General features: G+C 61.9%; 1 protein-coding gene and 1 long non-coding RNA gene across 2 annotated transcripts; both read right to left on the minus strand.

Moving 5' to 3' along the window:
* Positions 1–71: 71 nt before the first annotated feature.
* On the minus strand, positions 72–12,630 carry AGPAT2 (1-acylglycerol-3-phosphate O-acyltransferase 2). Its single transcript, XM_074362559.1, has 6 exons — positions 12,295–12,630; positions 4,493–4,626; positions 3,834–4,009; positions 3,331–3,426; positions 1,518–1,590; positions 72–727 (listed from the first exon to the last, which is right to left on the minus strand). The coding sequence occupies exons 1-6, from the start codon at positions 12,474–12,476 to the stop codon at positions 552–554; spliced, it is 837 nt and encodes a 278-aa protein (XP_074218660.1). The 5' UTR covers positions 12,477–12,630; the 3' UTR covers positions 72–551.
* Positions 12,631–15,072: 2,442 nt separating this feature from the next.
* On the minus strand, positions 15,073–17,376 carry LOC123617121 (uncharacterized). Its single transcript, XR_012506614.1, has 3 exons — positions 17,107–17,376; positions 16,625–16,814; positions 15,073–16,203 (listed from the first exon to the last, which is right to left on the minus strand). It is a non-coding gene; the product is annotated as an uncharacterized LOC123617121 (long non-coding RNA).
* Between the last annotated feature and the right edge of the window lie 4,419 nt (positions 17,377–21,795).

The raw sequence follows: 21,795 nt of genomic DNA on the forward strand, positions 1-21,795 counted from the left end.
CTGCCCAGGTTGTGCCTTGCGCCTCCGGACAGAAGCCCTGCCTGCCCTCGAAGGGACCACAACTCACCAAACACTTCCAAGAGTACGTTTATAAAAAACAACGATGGAGCGCAGTCCAGATTCAGCAGACTTGCTCCCCGGGGACGGTGGGAGCCGCAGACCCTGCTTTCAGGCTCCCTGAGGCCCAGGTGGCAGGAGCCCAGGTGTCCTGCTCTCTCCTCAGCCCCCGTCTCTCCCTGAGAGCCTGACGCAGGCCGCGGCTGGGACCCCAGAGCATCCCTCCGCACCCCCCGGGGCCCAGACCCGCTCCTACGTGGACCCTGGGGGCACAAGGGTGGGCGAGGCCCTGTCCTCAGAGCCGCGGGAGGTTCTGGCTGACTCCTTTACAGGGACATCGGGGCCTGGATCTGAGGCCAGTGACAGGAAGGGGCCCCCTGCTTCCAGGGCCTGAGTGGAAGTGGGGGAGCCGAGGGAGGGGACACAGTGCTATTCAGTGGGCGGGGTCCCTCTGTGCATTCTCCGGACAGGTCCTGCCCTGCCCCAGGCCCTGGCTACTGGGCTGGCCGGACATCAGGCCCTGCAGGGGCCCCGTTCTCCTGGGCTGTCTTGGATATGTGGAAGAAGCAGGCCCTCATGGCCTGGTGGCAGGTGTCCATCAGTTTGGGGACATCATCAACAGTGAGGCCGCTGGTGGGAATGGCGTCCAGCACCTCTACCTTGATGGTCCCTGTTGGGGGACAAGGGGTGTCAGCAGTCTAGGGGCTCTCCTGGGGAGCTTTTCCTCCTCTGCCGCCCACCTGCCTTCCCTGTGGAGCCTCCCGAGGGCCTGGGCAGGGCTGGGCTCTTCCCTGGATACCCTGGTCCCAGGGGGCTGGCTTTCAGTTGAAAACGCCTGACAATCACACACCAGCCCCTCCAGCACGTACTCAGTGGTCTGGGCCAGTGTGTGCCCCCAGGGCACAGGACATTTCCTCCCGGAAAAAGGACCCTTTTGCCTGCTCCCAGGCAGCACCCGCTCTCCCTTCCACTCCCACCCTCCACAGTGAGGTTAGACAGCCTTGAGGTCTCAGGTGTGGGGGCAGGCAGCTTCCACCCCGGACCCCCACTTCCCACCTGGGCACCAGGTGCCCTTTCGTGGAGTCTGGAGGGAAGGCGAGGGAGGTCCCGAGCTCTGTGGCCGGTGGGTATGGGGGCACCTGGGAGGCTGCTGCCCCTGAGAGTCAGGCCCAGATGCGCTGGCTCAGAAAGACCCCACCTCAAGTCTGCTGAGTGGTGTGCACGGCCTGGGCTGAGTGTGTGAGCCAGGGCACCCAGTCCACCCGTGGGAGCCTCAGTGTCCTCACGGCCTGTTGCTGGGACCCTAGCTCTTCCCCCCGACTTCCTTCCTGAGATGGTCGTGGAGTGGCAGGGGTCTACAGACACCACCCAGAAGCGGGAACTATTCTCTTAGGGGCGCGGGTGTCTCAGCAACTGAGAACAGACAGCCCGTGTGTGTGCTCAGGCAGTGGGGGCATTACCTGCGGTGAAGAGCTTCGTCTTAGTGTTGTAGAAGGAGGAGAAACTGGAGTACACCACGGGGATGATGGGCACCTGTGGGCAGCAGACATGGCAGCCTGAGGACAGACTGGGGCACACCCCCAAGCCACCCTGACCCGCAAGGACGAGCTTGCGGGGAGAGCCCTGCCTTGCCACCTGCCTGCTCCCGCCTTGTGGCTGCCCACAGCACCCGGGGAGGTCCCAGGAGTCCCTGTGACTGCAAGCCAGCCATACCAACCTGGGCCTGGGACACCCTTCATGCCCTGAGTGGCCCAGAGTTCCGTGAACTCATCCTACACATTTTCACTCAAGTACCCCCTCCTCCAGGGAGACCTCCTGGGTTCGCACATATCCATCTGATTCATGTCTTCCTCCCCTGCTGGGTCCTAAGATTACCCAGGCCCTTGTCCAGTTTGGCTGGAGGTTGCTGAGGTCTTTCTGCCCACCTCTCCTTTCCCAACCTCTCCTCTGTTCCAGGGAGGCTGGAGGCAGCTCTTGCCAGGGGAGGGGGCAAGGCCTGCTGCTGTTCTTGGCAGACACTAGGGTCAAGTCCAGTGGTGACTCTAGTGGTGATTCCGATGTCAAAAATGGCACCGAGGGGTAATCATTAACTCCGGGGTGGGGGGGATGACAGGAAACGTCCAGTCTCCTGGCTGAGACTGCGTTGCCTGCTCCCCCCCATCCACAGCTCCCTCAGTATCTCCTCTCCTCTCCCAAGACCCCTCCTCCACCAGCAAAGGGAAATGACATCAGCCCCCAGCAAGTGGCAGGGGTGTCTTCCACCTCTCAGCAAGAGGGAGCATGGACCCAGAGGGCGGGAGAATCCTGCTTGGGCAGAACTGGGATCAGAGCCCAGACACCTGCCCCCAGTCTGGGGCGCCTCCACCCCACGCCCCAGGTCCCTCACCTCCCTGGGTTTGCTCGAGTTTCTGGAAGGACGGCTCGCCTGGCCTTGCTCAGGACCACCAGGGGGCGCTAGAGGCCACCTGTCACAGGTGATAGGCAACCAGCAGAGCTCTGCCCAGCTGCCAGCCTGGCTAATCAGGCAGGATGAGGCCCCCTTCCCTGGCCCCAGACTACGGCTCTCCTCTGCGTGCATCCCCCAGCACACGACGGGGCGAGACAGGGCACCCTCACCCACCAGGAGACCCCACCTCACGGATGGATGTGCCCCCAGCCCCTCCTGCCATCACCCTCAGACCCCAGGACACCTCTAGGACAAACTGCACCCCTAGAAGTAAAGGACAGGGAAAATACAAAACCCCGCAGAGGGCTCACAGCTCACTACGCTGCCCCACCTCCAGCTCTGGCCCCACACGTCCCCTACACAGGCCCCTCTTGGACCCACTGCCCACTCCCCAGCCCCGCCCCAGCTAGGGGTGCGGGGGGACTGAACTGAACTTGGCACAGCCTTCCTGAGAGAGCCCAGCCAACAGGCCTCTGCCTCCCTTCCAGCCTCCCTCTGCAGGGCCCTTGCCAGGCCAGCTAGAAAGTGGGGTGCTGGAGTGCCAGGTGCGGGTACAGTGGTGATGTTATTCCAGCTGGTTGCTGGGCCTGAGCAGGGGCCAGCTTGAGGCTCAGAGTGGGCAAAGGGGCCCAAGGGACTGCCCTGCCCTCCTTAGCAGGTTAGGGACCAGGTGCTAGAGGGGTAGGGAGGCCCTGCTGCCTGCCCAGTGGGAGGTGGTCCCTGAGCGCCCGTGGCCCCAGCCTGGCCAGGAGGTCACCTTCAGCCTTAAGCCAACTTGGACATGCTCCCAGCTCCTGCGGCCACAGGAGGCCGCGGCCTTGACGCACCTGGGCCTGGACTGCCAGGTAGAAGGCACCTTTCTTGAAAGGCAGCAGATCTCCGTTGTCGTTCCGTGTGCCCTCGGGGTAGATCCACACTTTAAGCTGTGGAGGGGACAGAAAGCAGCTGGGGCGGGCTGCACCCCACAGCCCGGGGGCTGCCCCAGGGAGGCCACACACCCCCAGGAGCCCCACTTCTCAGCCGACACCACCACCCGACTTTTCTGGATGTAGTTTACAGAGATGCTCCCAGGATGCGCTTTTTTTGTTGTTGTTTGTTTTTTTTTAAGTTTTGTAATTTTTAAAATTCTTTTGTGGGGGAGGTAATTAGGTTTATTTATTTATTCCTTTGATGGAGGTACTGGGAGTCAAACCCAGGACCTCGTGCATGCTAGCAGGTGCTCCACCACCAAGCTATACCCTCCCCCAATAATGCCCTTTTTTCTGCCAAAAGGGAGTCACACTTTGGGGCTGTTCTGACACCTGCTGCTTCATAGCTCCCCGGCACTCACCTTCTCCCTGACCATGTGCTCGCCCACGGTGGTGATCACGGTCATGGCCGTCCTGGAGTGCTGCCGGTTGATGAAGAGGACGCCCCCCAGGTACATGATCAGGCCCACGGGCCCCAGGAACAGCAGTTCCCGCTTGGCGATCTGCACGCAGCGATCCGGGAGGACCTCCATGAGGCCTGTGGGAGGCGCCCGGACAGCAGGCAGAGCAGGGGAGGAAGGGAGACATGGAGACATAGAGACATGGAGAGACAGAGAGACAGAGAGATAGCCTCTGAGCAGGGTAGCCACCTCCCGAGGGAGGAGGAAGCTAGCCCTGGGCCTTGACCCCCAACAGGCCTGGGCTGAGTCATGCCTTCCTGATGGCTGGCTAGCTGGCACGTCATCTGAGCCTCAGTTTCCCTGCAGAGGGAGGGTGCTCACAGGGCTCCTGGCTGCCATGAGTGGCAGAGCCAGGTGCCCGGCACCAGACACAGGCAGCCTTGTCGCCTGTCACCCAGCTTGAGGCCCATGCCTGAGGAGGCACAGGTCCTAGTGTCAGCCTCCTTGTCCCCCATCCCCTCATCTGGACCCAGCTCCCCCTCCCTGAAGCAGCAACCCCCCACTGCCCATGCCTCCCGCTGGCCGGGGGCCTGGGCTGAGCCCTCTGCAGCCCCTCCTACCCATCATGTCCAGGATGCTCTGGTGGTTGGAAATGATGACACAGGAGCGGTCCTCCTCCAGCTTCTGGCGGCCCTTTATCTCAAAGCGAAGGCCGTATATGTACTTGAAGGACCGGACGAACCAACTGATGATGCTAAGAGTGGAGATGCGGCCAGTGAGCAGAGGTCCGCTACCGGCCGTGTGTCCCAGGTTTGGCCCGCAGGCCGGGGCAGGGGCATCTCAGTGCAGGACCGGAGACAGGGACACAGCAGAGGCCTCTGGCCCACCCTCGCAGCTGGCTACCTGACCCTGAGCTCGCCTTCTCTGAGTGCCTTCAGGTGCCGTCCCTCAACCTCTCAATGGTACAGCCGGTGTGGCCCTGCCTCCCACCACCCCACCATCGACAGGAAGGTCCAGGACACGCACAGGAAACAAGCACCTACTACTGTACAGCACAAGGAACTATAGTCATTATCTCGTGATGGCCTATAATGAAAAAGAGTCTGAAAAGGAATACACATATACGTATAAGTGAATCACTGTGCTGCACCAGAAGTTAGCGTAGCGCTGCAAACTGAAATATACAGTTTAAACAAGGACACTCAGGAGCAAGGCCTCGGGGGCCTGGCCCCAGGCAAGGGGTGGGGGTGCCTCCTTCCACATCCTCATTCCAGGGCCTGCACCTGTCCAGCCCTCAGCCGGCACCCCTGCTTGGCAGCGAAGCAGGAGGCCGAGAGCCCCCAGAGTCAGGCTGGGTCTGGTTCTCTGACTGAAGGACCCAACACGGAGAAGCCCCTGCAGCGGAGGCCAGGCCCCCGCGTCCCCCGCGTCTCCCGCGGGAAGTGACTGCCCCTCGAGGTAGAGCCACCCCAGGAAGGAAGCACCAGTCCCAGGCGGAGACCTTCACAAAGAGCTGAAGGAGCTGAGAGGTGCCACCCCTGGTGAGACCGGCCTGGCCAGCTCGCACTCCTCCCCCACCGCTGCCCCTTCAGAGACACGCGGAGGTCACAAGAGAAGGGAGTGGCGCCAGGATGTGTGGGGGCCCGTTCCGGCAGGAGGCTGCCCTGGGGCATTCGTGACCTTGAGGAGCCCAGCAGCGCAGGATGGGCGTGACTGGGTGTGTCCATGGGACACAGTGTCCGTAGGCAGCTGGTTGGCAGGAAGGGTGGCTCCGGCCCCCTGTTCTGCGGGGTCGCCGCCTACACCTGGGACAGGACAGGTGCCATTAGGGGTCAGCCTGAGGGGTAGCAGAGCCTGCGGCTTGAGGTCACTGCTGTGTCTCCAGCGGGGCACCCGGGGTCCTTCCCGTCCCATAGGCGGCAGGAGGCTGACGGTGTGCGGCCAGTGACCCAAGGGTACCCGACCCAAAACTGTCTCACTTCTGAAGATTCCTGCACCAACCCCCCCTGCCCCCGGTCATTTGATCTTGGAAGGGAGGGATTTCCCACTGCATCCCAGGAGTTAAGTCAACGGCCTGGGCCCAGAGCTGACCCTCAGCAGAGCAGACTCGGAGCCAGGCCCTTGACCCAAAGCCGGACTCAGTGTTTCAGACTGTGATAAAACACACACAACGTAAAACTGACCATCTCGAGGGTTTTTAAGGATGCAGTTCAGTGGCATTAAGTGCACCCCCGCTGTTGTAACCACCCCCACCATCCGTCTCCAGGACTCTCACCTTCCCAAACTGACACTCTGTCCCCATTAAACACTCGCTCTCCCCACCCTCCCCCAGCCTGGCCCCACCATCCACTTCCTGCCTCCGTGGAGCTGAGCCCCCCAGGGCCCTCCCGGGAGTGCAGTCCTATAGGATCTGCCCCTTCTGTGTCTGCAAGGCAGACTCTCATCCAACTGCCAGGCTCACGAAGCCTGACACCTCCCCACATCTCACGACGCAGGTGAGGAAACTGAGGCTCCAGGAGGCAGCAAACCCTGGGCTGCCCTCACCATCAGACCAGACACCCTTCCCCGGGTCTGAGAGCCAGGGCTTCCTCCTTCCTCAGCCCTGCCGGCCTCCGCCAGCTCGGGCCAGACCTGCCTATCTGTCCCCACCTGCTCTGTGGCCCCCAGGCTGGACGCTCTGTCTCACCCAGGGAGCCTCGGAGGACTTCTCTGCAAAAGACAGCTCCTCAGGTCACCATGAGGATGGGAGGGGGCGAGGAGGGGGCATGGGCAGGTCATTCACAAACGGGAAAAATGTCCAAGAGGCGTGGGGAAGGCGCCACCTCCCTGGCAATCCAAGACACGCACGTGAAACAAACCTCTCCTTCGGACGGCACGGGGCAGAGTCCGACAGTGGCAGGCGTGGGCCTGGAGTCGGGAGACGGCCCTCGGGCTGCTAGCGGAGGTGAGAAACCGCAGAGGCTTCTGGAGGGCGGGTTGGCGGCACCTGGCGAAGGCGCTGAGAAACCCGGTCCCTCTGACCTGCAACCATCTTCCAGAAATTCACCCTAAAGCAGTGCTGAGGCGGGCGTGCGTGTGGTCTGAATTAGGGAAAGCTGAAAACACCCAAGTGCCCCCGTGGGGAGAGGAGAGAGAAACAGGGCTGCAGAAAATAGCAAAGATCTGTGCTGATTTACTGCTGGGGCCATCGCTACCACTTCTAATAAGGACACATCGTTCAGCTTCCCTGCCAAGCTCACGGGTAAGGGTCGGGCCACATCTGCAAAGGACAGCGGCTCTCCCTGGCAGTGGCATCTGCAGGCCCAGTTTCCTTTTCTTTCTCCTTTTTTCTGAACTGTGGTGAAATATACATAACATACAACGTATCCTTTTAACCATTTATGCGACAGCTCAGCCGCGTTACGTACATTCAGTGCTAGGCAGCCATTCCCAAGTGGGACTTTTCCATATTTTCTTTTTGCGTCTAATTTAAGGGGTCAATTGGATACTGGGTTTTGGGGGTTGTTTTTGGGTTATTTTGAACCATGAAAGACACCACGTAAAAGACCCAGCAGGGCCCTCTCCCACCGCAGCCGGAGCCCAGGCCCCCAGGGCCAAAGGCTCCGGCAGGGACAGGCAGACCCGGGCCGCCCCACCTGCTGCAGGAGACGGAGGTTCCCATGGTGACACTCTCTGCACTTTTATAGAGACTTGCACTCAGACAAACCGGAACATCCAGCCACCAGTGTGACCACCGTGAGCTGTGAAAGCAAGGCGCGTCCCGGAGCAGAGCCAGGCGAGGGCTGCCCCTCCAGGCGACCAGACAACTCCCCGCAGGCGGCGGGCACGGGGCACCCGCCCTTCCTTCCCCGAGGCCCCCAGGTTTTCGTGGCTTTCTGTAGAAGTGGTGGAAAGTACGTATTATCATTTTAACACTGTTTCCTCAAAGAGGAAGGAAGCAAACCTAGTCTGCAGGGGCTCCTGCAGGGGCAGCTGCATTGGGCGCCCAGGCAGGGAGAGTCAGGAGAGCCGGTTAGTCCTAGTCTGTCCCGGCCCGGAGCACAGCTGCTGACTGCCGGGGGACAGACCAGGCCGGCACCAGCCCCGCATCGGCTGGACGCCCACTACAGGCCCCCCAGGGCTCAACAGGAACTGTCATATTTTGTTCAGGCAGTAACCCCACTCCTCACCCTACAGATGAGGAAATCAAGGCTCAGCGGAGTTAAGTGACTTGCCAAGAGTCACACAGCAGGAAAACCAGGATGAGCCTACCACCTCTTAACCTGGCTTTTGAAAACTGTGTGAAACACGCCAGGCTGAGGGCCTGCTGGAGGTGCGGTGACAGCTCCAGGGTGCAGGATGGAGTCACAGTTCATTTTGAGGCCCCCCTCACCCCTGGCTCCCGCCCAACCCCGGGCCAGGTTGGAGGTGGCTCCGTTCTCCTCTCTTGGCAGGAGGCGCAAAGCAGCCGTCATCTCCAGGCAGCCCCACCTGCCCAGCCCAGGCCCCATCCTGACGCCAGCCCCGCTGTGCCCCAACACCCAACCAGGCACCGGTGCCCCTCCCTCCAGCTGCAGGGGCCGGGGGCTGCCCCCTCTTTCCCCCAAGGAGCCAGGGCCCCAAAGCTTGGGGAAGGAGCCACAGGTGCTAGCCAGGGACATGCGCACGCAGATCTGGCCCCTGTCCCATTTCCTACAGCCCCCAGCTTCATGCCCCCGGCCTCCCCAGGGGAGGCCAGCAGGAGGTGGAGCCAAGGCGGCCTGAAGGGCAGGTAGCGCAGGGCTGGGCCGAGCTCCCGAGGCGCCTAGAAGCACTGCTGATAGCTGGCAGCTGCCTGACCGGCGCCAGCTCTCTGTGGTAAGGCAGGCGGCCCCCCAGAACAGGCCCTTCCCAAGTGTCCATGGGGGCAGCCATCTCCTTAACTAAGGGGACATCCTGGCCCTTCTTAAATCTTTCTCAGGAGCCTTCCAGCCTAGAAGGGAGAGCCACAAATGTCACAGATTCTTGGGAGCCCGAGGGAGCCCCGGCTGGCTCCTGGCAGCCAGCCTCTTCGGCCCATCTGCATTTGGCCCGAGGACACCTGGGTCCCTCCCAAGCCCGGGGTCAGACAGACCCAGATTTCGGTCCTGACTCCCTTCTCCCCAGCTGTGACCTTGGCAATGCACTTGACCCCCCCAAACTTCCGTTTCCACTTGTGAAACAGAGAGAGCGTGGAGGAACTGATTGAGATGAAGCCAGACCGCCTGTGACACCTACGGAACAGCCGCTGTGAGGACGATGACATCCGCAGAAAAGAAGCCGAAGTCAATGAAAGCAAGAGGCCCCTTCCCCACCAGCACCTGCTCCAGGTCCCTGGGCGGTGGTTCAAGTTCAGGTCTGGGCCACCCGCTGCCCTTTGCCCTCAGCCCCTGGACTCCGGCTGGTGGCTCTTGGGGAGACCCAGCTGTTCTGGCCAAGGGGTGCCAGTCCTCAGCCAGACCCCATGGGCTTTGGCCCAGAGGGAGGAGCTCACTGGCCCTTCCAGGAGAGCAGCAGAGAGCCATCTATCTGCCCAGGGAACAGGAGGCCCCAGCAAGGCCACCTGGCAGGCAGGCCAGGGATGTTTTCCAAGTGTTGTGTGAGCTGGAGCACAGGAGGGGACAGGAGCTGGGGGCTTCCAGCCTGTGCAGACACGCAGAGGTCTCAAGGGGGGTGTGGGAGTGGGGTGAATGCCAGGGGGCTGGATCCTGGGGGCAGTAATCACACCCCTAGCCCTCATGAACGAGCAGTCTGCATCTCAGGAGCTCTGCTTGCCAGGCCTGCAGAAGTACCCCCAGGGGGGAGGGTCTGCCCCTCACCCCCTACCCCGACCAAACCAGGCCAGATTCTCCTGTGAAACCAGGAACTCAGGCCAGCCCCCAGATGCTGCAGCTCCCCAACTGCCTGGTGTCCCCATCCAAGCACCCCTCCCAGGACCACACAGTGGCTGGCAGCACCAGCATCCACCAGCCCCTCGGTCTCTGGCTGAAAGAGTGCGGGTCCTGGATGCTTTGAGTGGGTGTGGGCTTCGCAGACCAACTGCCTCACGGCCTTGCCTCCCTGCAGCCTCGCTCTGTCACCCAGGTCTCGGCCACTAGGGTGGATGCAGAACATGCAGTTCAGTCCCCAGAGGCCCTGCCACAGTGGCAGCATGCTGGACCCTGAGAACGGCGGGGCCGCGGTACCAAGGAGCAGGACACTTTCCGTGGCCCCAGGTTCCCCTGCTCTGGTCGCCTGTGATGCATGAAAAAGTAAATTCCCCTGGTTGAGCCACTATTATTGGGTTTCCCGATCCTGCAGCCGAACCCAATTCTGACACACGGTTTCCCTGGGCTTCACTTTCTTCTCTGTCAAATGGGTGTAAGGGCATCTACTTCCCAGGGCGAGGAAACGTGACCTGCTACTGCCCCGCAGCCCAGCACGCAGGGCACCGCCAGCCTGGGACGTCCCTGGCCTCTGCCCTCAGCCTGGGCACAACAGCACCTGCCACTGCTCCTCCATTCCCATCAATTCCTGGCGCACAGAACTCGAGTTGAAATGGCCAAGGCCTCCTTGGGTGCCCACCCAGAGCCCCATCATGGGGAGGGGCTGCTGCTCAGGGGGAAGACCGGAAAGTGAAGGGGCAGGCAAAGCGGCCCCTCCCAGAACTCAGGACTTCCCCAGAGCCTGGTCTCTAGCCCTGCAGTGGCCATGGCACTGCCCCCGGCCCCCAGAGCTGGGTGAGACAGAGGAAAAATGAAGTGAGGGCACATTAGCATCCTTCTCAGTGGGGCTGCATCCTGGGTCCACCGTTTTCTAGCTCTGGGATCCTGCCATTCACCCTCTCCCCGCCCCTCCTTGGAGGCCAGAGTTTCAAGCGGCTTCTCTGAATTTCGGATTCATCTATCAAATGGACACATAATAATCATCCTTATTCCCAAGGGTGAGGCATCTGCGGTGCACGGTGGGTGCTCAGGAGACAGAAATGGAGACTGGAATTGAGGATGGTAGGCACGGTCCCCAGCAGGTGCTGCAGAGACTCTGGCAGTGAGCCTGCTGCTGGCAGGTGATTCCAGGACCTTAATCTCAGGCTGGGCCCTCAGAGGTATGTGCAGCCCCGGACACCCCTGCAGGTGGGGGCTCAACCCTGAGGAGCCCTTTCCTCCTCTCCTTTCCTCCTTGGAGGGCAGGCCGCTTGGGGAAGCAGCTAGGAGGGAAACAAGCGGGCTGCCCGTGGGGTCTGTGTTTCCTGGGGTGCTGGCTGGGGCCATGATGGGTGCCCCCCACTCTCAGTCCTTCAGCCCACTCTTGGTGCCACGGGAGCCATAGTTGCCTGAAAGGCGATTGTGAGGCTGCCTGGAGGGCCCATGAAGTGCGGGCCAGTCCCGGCAGCCTCAGCCTGCTCAGAGGGACATGGGCAGAGATGGCGGAAAGCCAGGAACCCTCACCCACTGCCCTCTAAGCACACGGGTGGTGAGGGCCTCAGGGACCACTGTATCCCCACACCAAGCCACAGCTGAGAGGCATCATTGCAAAAGCTACAGGATGAAATGTTTGCAACAGCCCCTCCCAAATGGAAACTGGGAGAAAGGGCAAGGAGTCCCCCTCTCAGTGGCCATGCCCCCCCTTAACCTCTGAACTAGAGAGGCCCCCAAGTCTTCTGGTCAGCCCATCCGGGCCCACCCCACCCCTCCGCAGCAACTCCAAGCTCCCCAGCTCTGGAGGGTGTCTAGAGGAAATCCCAGCCACCACCCTGCTCTTGCCCCGTCCCCCACCGTTGGAAGCTGGACCCCAAGGGCCCACAGTCCCCGCCCACCCTCCCCAGCGCGGAACCAGCCCACATTCCAAAGAGGAAGGAACGAGAAGAGGAACCTGCCTTGAAGGAAAGCCCAGGTGCGCTCATCACCTGGCAGATGGGCAGGAGGGCCGTTGGAGAGATGATAAGGGCCGCCCCACGCTCTGAGCGGCGGGTCCAGGCGGGGCAGTGCTCCGGAGGCCCACCCCGGGTCGAGCCCGGCCGTCCTGACCTCGGTTTCCCCGCGGTGGAGCAGGACCGGGCCTCCGCCAGCCTGGCGGGGCCGCGCTCCTCTCGGAGAGCCGCCGGATACCCCGCAAGCCAGGGGCAGCGCCGAGGCCGAGAACTGCTCAAATCCGTCCGTGCCCGCCCCGGGCCGGGGCTTCCGGGCAAGGGCGTGGGGACACTGTGACGCCGGCTCTGGGGACCCCTGCCCCTCCCCGGCCGCCTCCCCAGCCGCGCTCTCCGATCCGCTCTCCCCTCGGCGCGTCCGAGATCCCGGGAGAGGCGCGGGCGGGGCAGGAAGGAGGGAAAGGAGAAGGGAAAGTTAGGGAAGCGGAAGCCGGCGGCGGCGCGGCGCTCCCCGCAGCTCTCCTCCCGCCGCCACCGCCACCACCCCCGGGCGGCGCCCCCTACCCCGCGACCCCTTGCCTCATGTTCTCCACCGTCCGGCCGCCGTGGCGCAGCAGGCAGACGACCGCGGCCACCGCGGAGGCTGCGAAGCAGAGCACGCAGTACAGGCCGATCTTGGCGTAGAACTTGACCGAGCGGCTCAGCTGCACCAGCAGCAGCAGCAGCAGCAGCGCCGCGGTCAGCCACGGCCAGAGCTCCATGGCCGCCCGCACGCGCGCGGCGGCGCCCTCGGAGCCCCGACGGCGCGGGCCGCGGGATCCCTGCCTAGGCTCCGGCCGCGGGCTGGCGGCGGCTGACCCTCCTCCCCGCCGGGCCCCGCCCGGGCCCCTTATTGCGAGGGCGGAGGGGCGGGGCGGGGCGGCCCTGGTGGGCAGAGGAGCGCGCCGGGGAAGCGGCTAGGTGCGCCCGCCCCGCCCCGCCCCGCGACGTCCCCACCCGCCGAGCGGTCACCGGCCCCGCCCCCAACCCGGCCCCGCCCCACCCCGCGACACTGCCCCACCCCGCGACACTGCCCCGCGACACTGTCCCGCGACACTGTCCCTGCCCCACCGCCAGGCCGCCCGGCTCCTGGCGTCGCGCCCCTTCCCAGCCCCCGCATCCGTGCAGGGGTCGCCTGGGCTGTGGCACTCCGCATGTCCCCCACCTCCGGGCTACCCCGCCCCGGCGCCGTCCTCGAGCCCAGACCGCGGCCCCAAAGGCGACCCAAGGACGCGGCCGCCCGTGCCAGCCGGATCGTCACATAAAGGGGCCCTTGAACCGCACCCTAGTGACCAACGGCCACCTGGACGGGCCGCCTGCCCCTTCGAGTCCCCTCTGGCGACTGCGGGGAGCTCTTGCCGTGTGGAGTTTGATGGGCGCACCGGTAGGGGAGCGGGGCGTGTTGAGTAGGCTCGAGGAGTGTTTCTGGGCGAGGCTGGGGTTGCCGGCATTGGGTGCCAGGGGCTCAGGCGCTCCTGTTGCGCCCGGACAGAGCAGATATCAGATGGCTGTGTACGCTGCCTCAGTGATGGGCAAGCCTGGCCGGGCAGGTGCAGCTACACCGGCCTGGAAGAGGAGCACCCTTCCTGGTGCTCCAGGTCACCCCCTGTAGGGAGAGCCAACAGGTCTCAGAGCCCACTGAAGTTATAAAACCAAGTTTCCTTTCAGCACAAGCCCCCTCCAGCTGGTGGGCTGGGGTCCTGTGTTTACTGCAACTTAGGAAGTGGCCACCTGCATGGAGCAACTGGGGCCTTAAGAATTCTATTACTGGCCTCCTTCCATTTTCAGATGCCTAGGTGATCTGTGACAAAAATACTTCACTGACACTCCTAGAACTGCTACTTTGGCTGACAAGTACAAAAGCTTCAATCATGGGGTGAATGGGGGCCTCAGAGGGCCCAAAGGGAGGTGGGATTTCCCTGCTGCTGGTGGAGTAGTCCACTCACAAACGTTCTCCGCGTTTCCCAGAAATGGAGGTCGTTTCATCTGTGTTACTCCTGCGAGCGTCTCACAGCAAAACCTATCAGAGCATTCTTTCATTCAGTCTGTTTCCAAATCCGTCTGGTCATCGTTTTGTATCAAACAGACCAGCTTGCCTCTTTTGCAGCTCTTGGAACAGGACCTTGCTGCCCCCTGCAGAGGTGGCCCGAGAGACCCGGGTGGTGGGGCAGGGCTAGAGGGCGCTGGCACCACTCTTCCCTGGGCTGGCTGCAAGATTTACGGCTCCCAGGATGGGTGACAGCGAGGCCTCGGGAGAGGAGGCTGGGGGGTCATGTGGACGTTCTACAGCAGCGGTGCTGCAGGGGTGTCCTGGCAGGGAGACTGCATTGTAGGTGGGCTTCTTGGAGCAGCTTTCACAGGACCTTCAGCTGAAGGTCCCCAGACGGTCCTCATGGAGCCATGGAATCCAGTCCTCACAACCTGGCGTGCAGAAAGAGCTGCTTTACCCAAGGGTTCCCTTCTGGTCCCCTAGCTCCAGCCCACCACCGTTGCCCAGGCGGCGCCACCCCTCACTCCCATCCCTTCTCCTGCCTCACTCTTCCTGCACTTGCTGTGACTCAGTTACTCGTCTGTAGGTCGGTGTCTCTGGTGTCCTTCCCCACCTCCCACGGCTGCTCTTCTGGGACCGTCTGCTCTGATTGTTGGTGTATGACAGCCCTGAGACCAATGCTTGGCACGCAGTCGGGGCTCAGCTCTCCAGAGTAAATGCATCTCCATTTTACAGATGGGAAATCAGGGCTCCTGGAGGGGACAGGGGAGCGGCTGACCCCAGTTCCTGTACCCCACACCCACTGCCCGGGGAAGGCTGCCTTGCCCTCTGCCCTGTCCTCCTGCCCCCGCTGCTGCGTCCTCAGACAGACGGACAGGCTGTTGCTCAATTTCACTTTCTTCCCCGGTTCCTTCCTCTCCTCGGGGAATTGTGGAAAGAAAACGTCCACTTTCCCTCTGGTGAGGAGGGGAAGGAGAGGCCCAGACCCCACAGGTGTGGGTCTGAAACAACTATTCAATACTCTGCGGTAATGCCCTATTTGGAAAGCTAACAATAACTCTTTTTGTTTCTAGAAAGTGAATCACCAGAGAATCTTCTAGGTTGGTGGAGATATGAGAAAAGAGATTTTCTCTAAAATCAGTGACTCACAACTCAACAGGGACAGACTAGGGCTCCCTCTGAGCTCCTCCCATGCCAGAAGCACTAGTCTGATGGGCCAGGATGCGGCCCTGTTCCCACAAGCAGCCAGGAAAGATGTTGGGCGGGTCCGTTGCTAGGCTACCCTGCAGTTGACAGCTGAGAGCCTTCCTGGACATTTGCTGGGTTTCCGCCAGGCAGCACATGACACCAGGTGACACAATCAAGGCTGAATCGGCACCACCTCCTGAGGCCACCGGAGGCCGCAGCCGAGGGGCGAGGGGCGAGGCACTGCTCCCTTGGGCTGGGCCTGACCGACCACCTAGCCATCTACCTCCTGGCCTCCTTGAGGTCCTGAGATCCTCGTGTTTGTCTTGGGTTGGGTGGGGCATCTGGAGGGAAGGGCCAAGTCTCTCCCTTTTTTGGAAGCCAAGATAAGCAAGCACCGTTTGCCCCTTCTCGCTGGAAGTGAGGCCACTCCCGACTTTGCACCCCAGATCAGAGAAGGTGGATTCCTCTCCCATCAGACCTGCCCAGGATGGAGACCTGGAGGAAAGCCAGGGAGGGGAGAAAGACTCTGCTGTCACGGAGATGAGGGAGGGTGCGGATCAGGGAGGGGTCCTCTGATCCTCTGAGCAGCGTCCCAGCAGGCCCCCCGGGAGCCTGCGCTGGGGCGCTCTGGCAGAGCTTGTCTGGGCCTGTGTGTTTTCAGACCTCTTAGGGGGTGTGCCACAGGCACCAACGCCATCCCGCCACCAGTAAATAAAGCAGCCTGTGAATCTTTCATGGGCTGGTGTTTAAAAATAGATGAGGTACGGCCTCTGGGCCCGATGCCTGGGTCTCCGCCTGGTGGTGCTGGGGCCACAAAGTCCCCAGGGAGGTGGGGGGTGAGGGCCGTGCCAGCAGGCCAGGGCACAGGGAGCCAGGGACATGGAGCCCGTGCTAGGGGCCAACAGGAAAGTGCCATCTGGCTGGACTGTCTGGAGCTCCTGGGTCACAGGGCAGGGGGGGGGGTCTGGGAGGGGCAAGCAGCACCCCATGTGATACTTCCCCAAAAGGATTTCTGGGCTCGGACAGAGGGACAGAGGAGCATGGAGAGAACGACAGAGAAGTCGGGGAGATGCCATTGGATGGAGGAGGGGCCACCAAGCCCCCAAGAGGAGCCAGAGCTGAAGGTCCGGGGTGAAGCCCTTTGCACAGCAGCACCCCCCGCCTCGCTGGGGAGCTGGGTTCCCTGCGCACAGCCTCTGGTGCCCTCGACGCGTCTGTCTAAATTCCAGGCTTCACTCGTGGTGGGAGCAGGGAACTGGGGACAAGAGGGGCTGAAAGACATAAAAGCATCAAGGTTCATGTCATGTGGAGGCCCCCAAGCCAGGTGCCCTGACGGCCCCACCAGCCTCTGACATCAGCCAGTACCCTGGGGCTCCGGTGGGTCCTTGGAGATGTTTCTTGCCAGCCCCTCATTGGATCAACAGGGGCCCAGAAGGGGAAGAGGGAGTGAGAGATGGGGTCTGGTGTGGGCGTTTCATCTCAGGGTCAGACCCAGGTGGCCCTGCCAGCTCCCTCCCCCATGGGGTGCCCTCCACTGGCCCTTCCGTTCTGGGCCTCAGTTTCCCCAGCTGTGCAGGGGGGACAGGGAGGGTGCCTGGGGCCCAGTGAGATTAAAAAAATGAGACAGGCTATGTGGCGTGCCAGGCCTGTCAGCCGCTCTTCCTTGGGCAGTCTGACCTCAGGCCACCTCACCCCTGACCCAGGTGGCGTCCAGACTCGATCAGCTGCCCCAGTGGTCCCCAGGCCAGCCCATGGGGCCACTCGGCTGGAGACCAAGCAGGCTGCTCTCTGCCTCATGCCATCCACTCCTCCACTCCTGGCCGAAGGGCTGCCTCTCCTCTCTGTTCTGTCTCACCGCCGGGGAAGGAGGCTGCAACAAGCACTAGAGAAGGGCACCCCCAGGGTTGGGTGTGTGTGGGAGGGGTGCCCTCCCCACTGTGAGGGGGTGGGGCAGGGAGGGAGGAGGGAGGGAGGAGGGCCCAGGGCTTGGCCCTGCTATCCAGGCCTCCCTTCCCCTTCCCCTGGGTGTGCTGAATTGAATTCCCGAATCCTCCCTCACCCCCACCCCCGCCCACCCAGGCCTGACTGTGACCAGGCCGGAGCCCTGCCCCGATGTGCTCAGCAAGGGCCTTTGGCAGCGCCTCGGCAAACCCAATCTGGAGACCCAGACTCACCAGTTTAGGGTGAGATTTTTCACTTTCCCTCAGGGTGGTCCGTGGGGAGGATGAGGTGGGAGGTGGGAGGTCGGGCGCTCCGCTCTGCAGAAACCTAGGCCTGAGTTCTGCCAGCCATTGCTGGCCAGTGACCTCTCCCCTCTGGCAACCATTGTCCCTCCTGGTCAAGTGGGAATAAGGGACTGGGGTAGGCCAGGCCCTCACAGTGGGATGTGGGGTCCTCAGCTGACGTGGGTCCCTCCGGCCGCATTTCCTCTCAGTCCCAGAGCCACACTGCTGGGGTGAGCCGAGGCTGCCCACACAGGCTTCTGGAAGGGGGACAGGGAGACAGGAAGAGGGCAGGGCACAACCATTCAAGGAATGATACAGCAGTTAACATCAAAATGGTGGAAGATTCAACCCCCAGGAGGCCTCGAGGCTCAGGATGGTGGAAGACGCCACTTCTAGCAGACCTCCAGCTTCATTCTCCGCCCACTGTGATATATTACCATGGTGAAAAACACCCACAGGCACCATGGCAGTCCCAAGGCTGGCCACAAAAGTTCAAAGGGTGGGAAATGGCCAACTTCCTGGGACTCCCAGCCCCTTCCCCCGGCTAGTTAGACTGGTCCTTCCGCTTAATAGCATGTGAAGCCACTGAGCTCATAAAAACTGGCAACTGCATGCCGCACAGCCGCATTCTCTCTCTCCCTCTCCCTTTGGAGACGGCTCACACTCTGTCTATGGAGTGTGTACCTACTTTTACTCTGATCTGAGCACCCAACCCCCACACCTCATGGCCTTTCTCTTGCCTTTCAATGGATCTCTCTGAATAAATCCACCTTTACTCAACTGTGGCTCACTCTTGAATTCTTTCCTGTGCAAAGCCAAGGATCCACACTTGGCAGGGCACGTCCCAGGGGCTCAACCGAGACCTGGGACATGGCCCTCCTCACGCCCCACATCCGTTTTTCCTGCATCACAGGGAGTCCTCGTCCTCCCCCAGACCAGGCCGGGCCTGGGCGGCCTGTGTGTGGGGGTAGGAGCCGCTGTCCCAGGGTCCTGGCAGCCCTTGGCCTCCGTGGGCAGAAGCAGGCGGCTTCCTCACATTGGTTCACTCCCGTGGTCTAGCCCCTGAGTCCTCTCTGTGTGGCTCCCGGCTCCAGCTCTGGGCCTGAACAGGTGTCTGGCCCACAGCAGGCACCCGAATGAATGAACGGAGGACTCCTAGTCCAGATGAGGAGACTCTGTGCTGCCTGGGGGCTGCCAGTTCCCAGGCTGTGGGGGGCTAGGGGACACTCAGAGGGCCTGACCTGCTGAGCTGGGCCCGCCTCCCACAGAAAGGGCCCCAGGGACTCCGGAGGCCATCGGGAAAAAACCAATGGTGTGAACAGTTGGTTTGCTCCTATGCGGTGACCAGGGTTGGCCCTCCAGTTACCTAGACCCAAGGACTCAGTGGTCATTGCAGTGAGCTGGACACAGCTAACATGCCCACAGGCCTCACAGACCTCTGCTGTTTCTGTCTGTCCTGCCCTCTCCGCTTCTCCTGGTGGAGAACACATTCCAGGGAGTCGTGTGTCTGAGTTCCTGCCTCTGCCCCTCTGTATGCACACACACCACACACACACACCCCCAACTCAAACCAGAGTGTGGAGTGTTGGCCTCATGGCACCGGGACAACAGCACTCCCCAAGGGGAGCAAGAGTGAGTCAGAGCCTTTATCTCCACCCACAACCCAGTTAAACTCTTAAATATAACCAAAAACACTCCTGTAGGAGCACAGGGGCAGTGGTGGGAGCAGAAGTCTGGCAGGTGGAAAAAAGGGAAGCAGAGACACTGCCCACGACTACCAGGCACAGATACACAGGTTGTGCACTGCACAAGTCTAGAGAGTTCCAACAACGTTAACTACCACTGAAGCTGCCCCTTCCAGACTGAGCAGACCCAGATGTCTGGCCTTTGATTCTCACCACACCCTTCACCACCCACCGACCTGGATAAATGAGTCCTAAGTCAAGATCAGTGAGTCCTGCTACCTCTGGGTGAGAGATCAGAGGCAAGTTTCCGGAGCTCAGCCCAAGCCACCCCACCCATCCTGCCCCACCTCCGCCAGCACCACTGCCAGTATTCACCTGAGCCACTGTGTAGGGCAGGTGCGGCCTCCTGGTGACCCACCCGGATGTCAGTCACTGAGCTAATGAATGCGGAGCTGGGCTGCAGCCCCACCTGGATTCCTTCCCTGCAGGTGCCTGTGCTGTCCAGGTACAGGCACCCGGCCTAGCAAGTAAAATACAGGGCACCGGGTAAGATTTGAATCTCAGATAAGCAGGGAATACTTTTCTAGTAGAAGTATATCCCATATAATATTGGGGACATACTTGTACTAAAAAATGTCATCTGTTGTTTCTTTGAAGCTCAGATCTCACCAGAGATCCTGGATTTTATCCAGGGACCCCCTCCCCAGAGTTCAGCCAATTCCTCTACTCTCACCCTGTATTCCTGCATCCTCTGCTCCACCCGCCAAGCCGGCCTGGGGCCTCTGCCGACGGGCAGCACTGCCCTCTAGTGGAAGCAGCCCTGGCCACCGTGAGGACGGACAGAGGGGAGCCCCAGATTCTCTCCGCTCCCCAGCGGGGAAGAGCCCCTGAGAGTTGACCCGAGCCTCCCTCCCACCCAGGGCTGGCCGCCGGGCGAGGCACACAGTGGTCATCCCTGGACTGCCAGCAGCGCGCGGGCCCTTAGTGGGCCCTACGGTATAGGTGTCCTGGAGATGGTGCCAAGTGTTGGGGATGGTACGGTGTCTGAGGGGCTTCTCTCCTCCTGCCTCTGTTCCCTTCCTCAGAACTCCCCACCCCACGTATCCGTCCAGTTGCACGGGGTCAGAGCTGGGACACAGGCTGTGGTTCAGTGTCTCCCAAGCACACGGGCCGGGAGCAGAGGGAGCAGCAGCCCGGGGGCTGGGCCCCAGCGGCTGCCAGCGTCAGGTGGCCCCCTGGAGGCTGGGGGACAGCAGAGGCCACCACCCACCACCGAGGCTGTGGGCTCTTGCACTGGCTCTGTGGCTCTGGTGCCCAGCACACGGGCGGTCGCTGCCCTTCCTCCTCCCCCTCCTCCTTCCTTCCTCCTGGGCTCCACACTGACATGTCTCTGTCCGTGTCCAGGCTGCCGTGGAGCCCTCAGCACTTGGCCTCCGTGGACGCCTCCCTCTGCAAAAACACTGAAAATTATATTCTATGACTGTGTTGGCATAAGGTGGATCGAATGTCCCACCCTGAAAGTTTATTTTTTTTCTTTCGATGTTTTCCTGATTTGAAAAGAAATGAAAACACTTCCCCGGGTCCCTAAAAGTCTGTGGTGGCGGGGAGGGCATAGCTCCAGTGGCAGAGTGCTGCTTAGCGCACCTGCGGTCCCAGTGCCTCCATTACAAATGAGTAAATAACCCTGATTGCCACCCGTCCTCCACCTCCCCCAGCAAAAAGCCAGACTGTGCCGGCCATCCGTGGGGTCTGTCGGGCGTGCAGCCTCTCTGTGCCCTGGGGTGTCCTGGACAGCAGGGGGCTTTTCCCAGTTACCCTTGGGGGTTCTGACCTGTGGGCGGGGAGCCCCCCTCACCGAGCCTGGTCACTGGATTTTGTCAAACCAGCCACACAGCAGACACGACCCCTACCCAGATGGGTGTTGAGCCATCAGCACTTGAAGACACGGGGTAGTGGGGGGAGGGCGGTGCCGCAGGCCAGGAGGTGCGAACGCCCTGGTAGATCTGCTCACATCTGCCTGGCCCTGAGCCCTGGGGAGGGAATCCCCCCACCCAACTGCCTGTCTCAGCCCGGAAATCCCTCCAAGGGCCAGTGTCCGGGGGAGGGCCATGTCTGCTCAGCAGGGGTTGGTGACCCTGCCACCTGAATAGAGTCCCCACCGAGGGCACTGGCCAGTTGTGGAGCGCCGGGCCGGCAGGGCTCGGCCGCTGGGTAAGTGGGGAGGCCCACAGCCACAGCTGCGAGGGGGATGTGTGCGGAGGTCCTGGTCAGGGCCTCCGAGGGCACATGCTGCCCTGCCCAGACACAGCCAACCCAGCCTGTGCAGGGCTGGGCCCTGGACCCTGCCTCACCCAAGTGTCCACAAGAGCTCTGTCCTTGCCTGTGTCACCCTGGCACTGAGGGCGCATCCGTTTCTACACCGCCTTCTTAAAGCCTGGGCAGAAGGCCAGGCTGGCCCAGGGAAACACAGCCTGGCCGGTGAGACAAAGTGCAAAGAGGCCGTGGCAGGCGCCCAGCATCCAGTCCAGCGAGGCCGCAGCATCACAGGGACCCGTCCTGCGGGCCACAGGGTCCCCAGGGTGCCGCCCCCACACCGTGCCCTCTGGGGAGACCCTGCCTTCGGAAGGCGGAGCCCTGCAGAGCAGCTTCCAGGGAGAGGTCTCGCCCGCCAGGGCAGGATCTGCGGGTTCTGATTTGCCTGTGGTCGTGCTCGGAGGAACCTTGGGCCAGAGCCTTTAAGCAGAGTCTTCCCTTCGTGTGCCCACCCAGCCCCATCCCACGGAGACTGCAAACAGATAAACTTGGAGGGACACTCACAGCAAGGCCAAGATGCCCCAGGGAGTCACCTCACCCCTCTTTGCTCTGTGGAACCTGGCGCAGCCTGTTGACACGATCTCTCGGCTCTCCACATGCATTAACAGCCCCGGTACGTTTGCACACACCCACATACGTG

Source organism: Camelus bactrianus, chromosome 4 (assembly GCF_048773025.1).
Source record: "Camelus bactrianus isolate YW-2024 breed Bactrian camel chromosome 4, ASM4877302v1, whole genome shotgun sequence".
NCBI classification, from domain to species: domain Eukaryota; kingdom Metazoa; phylum Chordata; class Mammalia; order Artiodactyla; family Camelidae; genus Camelus; species Camelus bactrianus.

Excerpts from the sequence above, each read along its gene's own strand:
- AGPAT2 (XM_074362559.1), bottom strand. The coding sequence starts at position 12,476 with ATGGAGCTCTGGCCGTGGCTGACCGCGGCGCTGCTGCTGCTGCTGCTG. Across the intron at positions 1,591-3,330 it reads ACCTGGCAGTCCAGGCCCAG|GTGCCCATCATCCCCGTGGT; the intron begins GTGCGTCAAGGC and ends TGCTGCCCACAG. Across the intron at positions 728-1,517 it reads GACGAAGCTCTTCACCGCAG|GGACCATCAAGGTAGAGGTG; the intron begins GTAATGCCCCCA and ends GTCCCCCAACAG.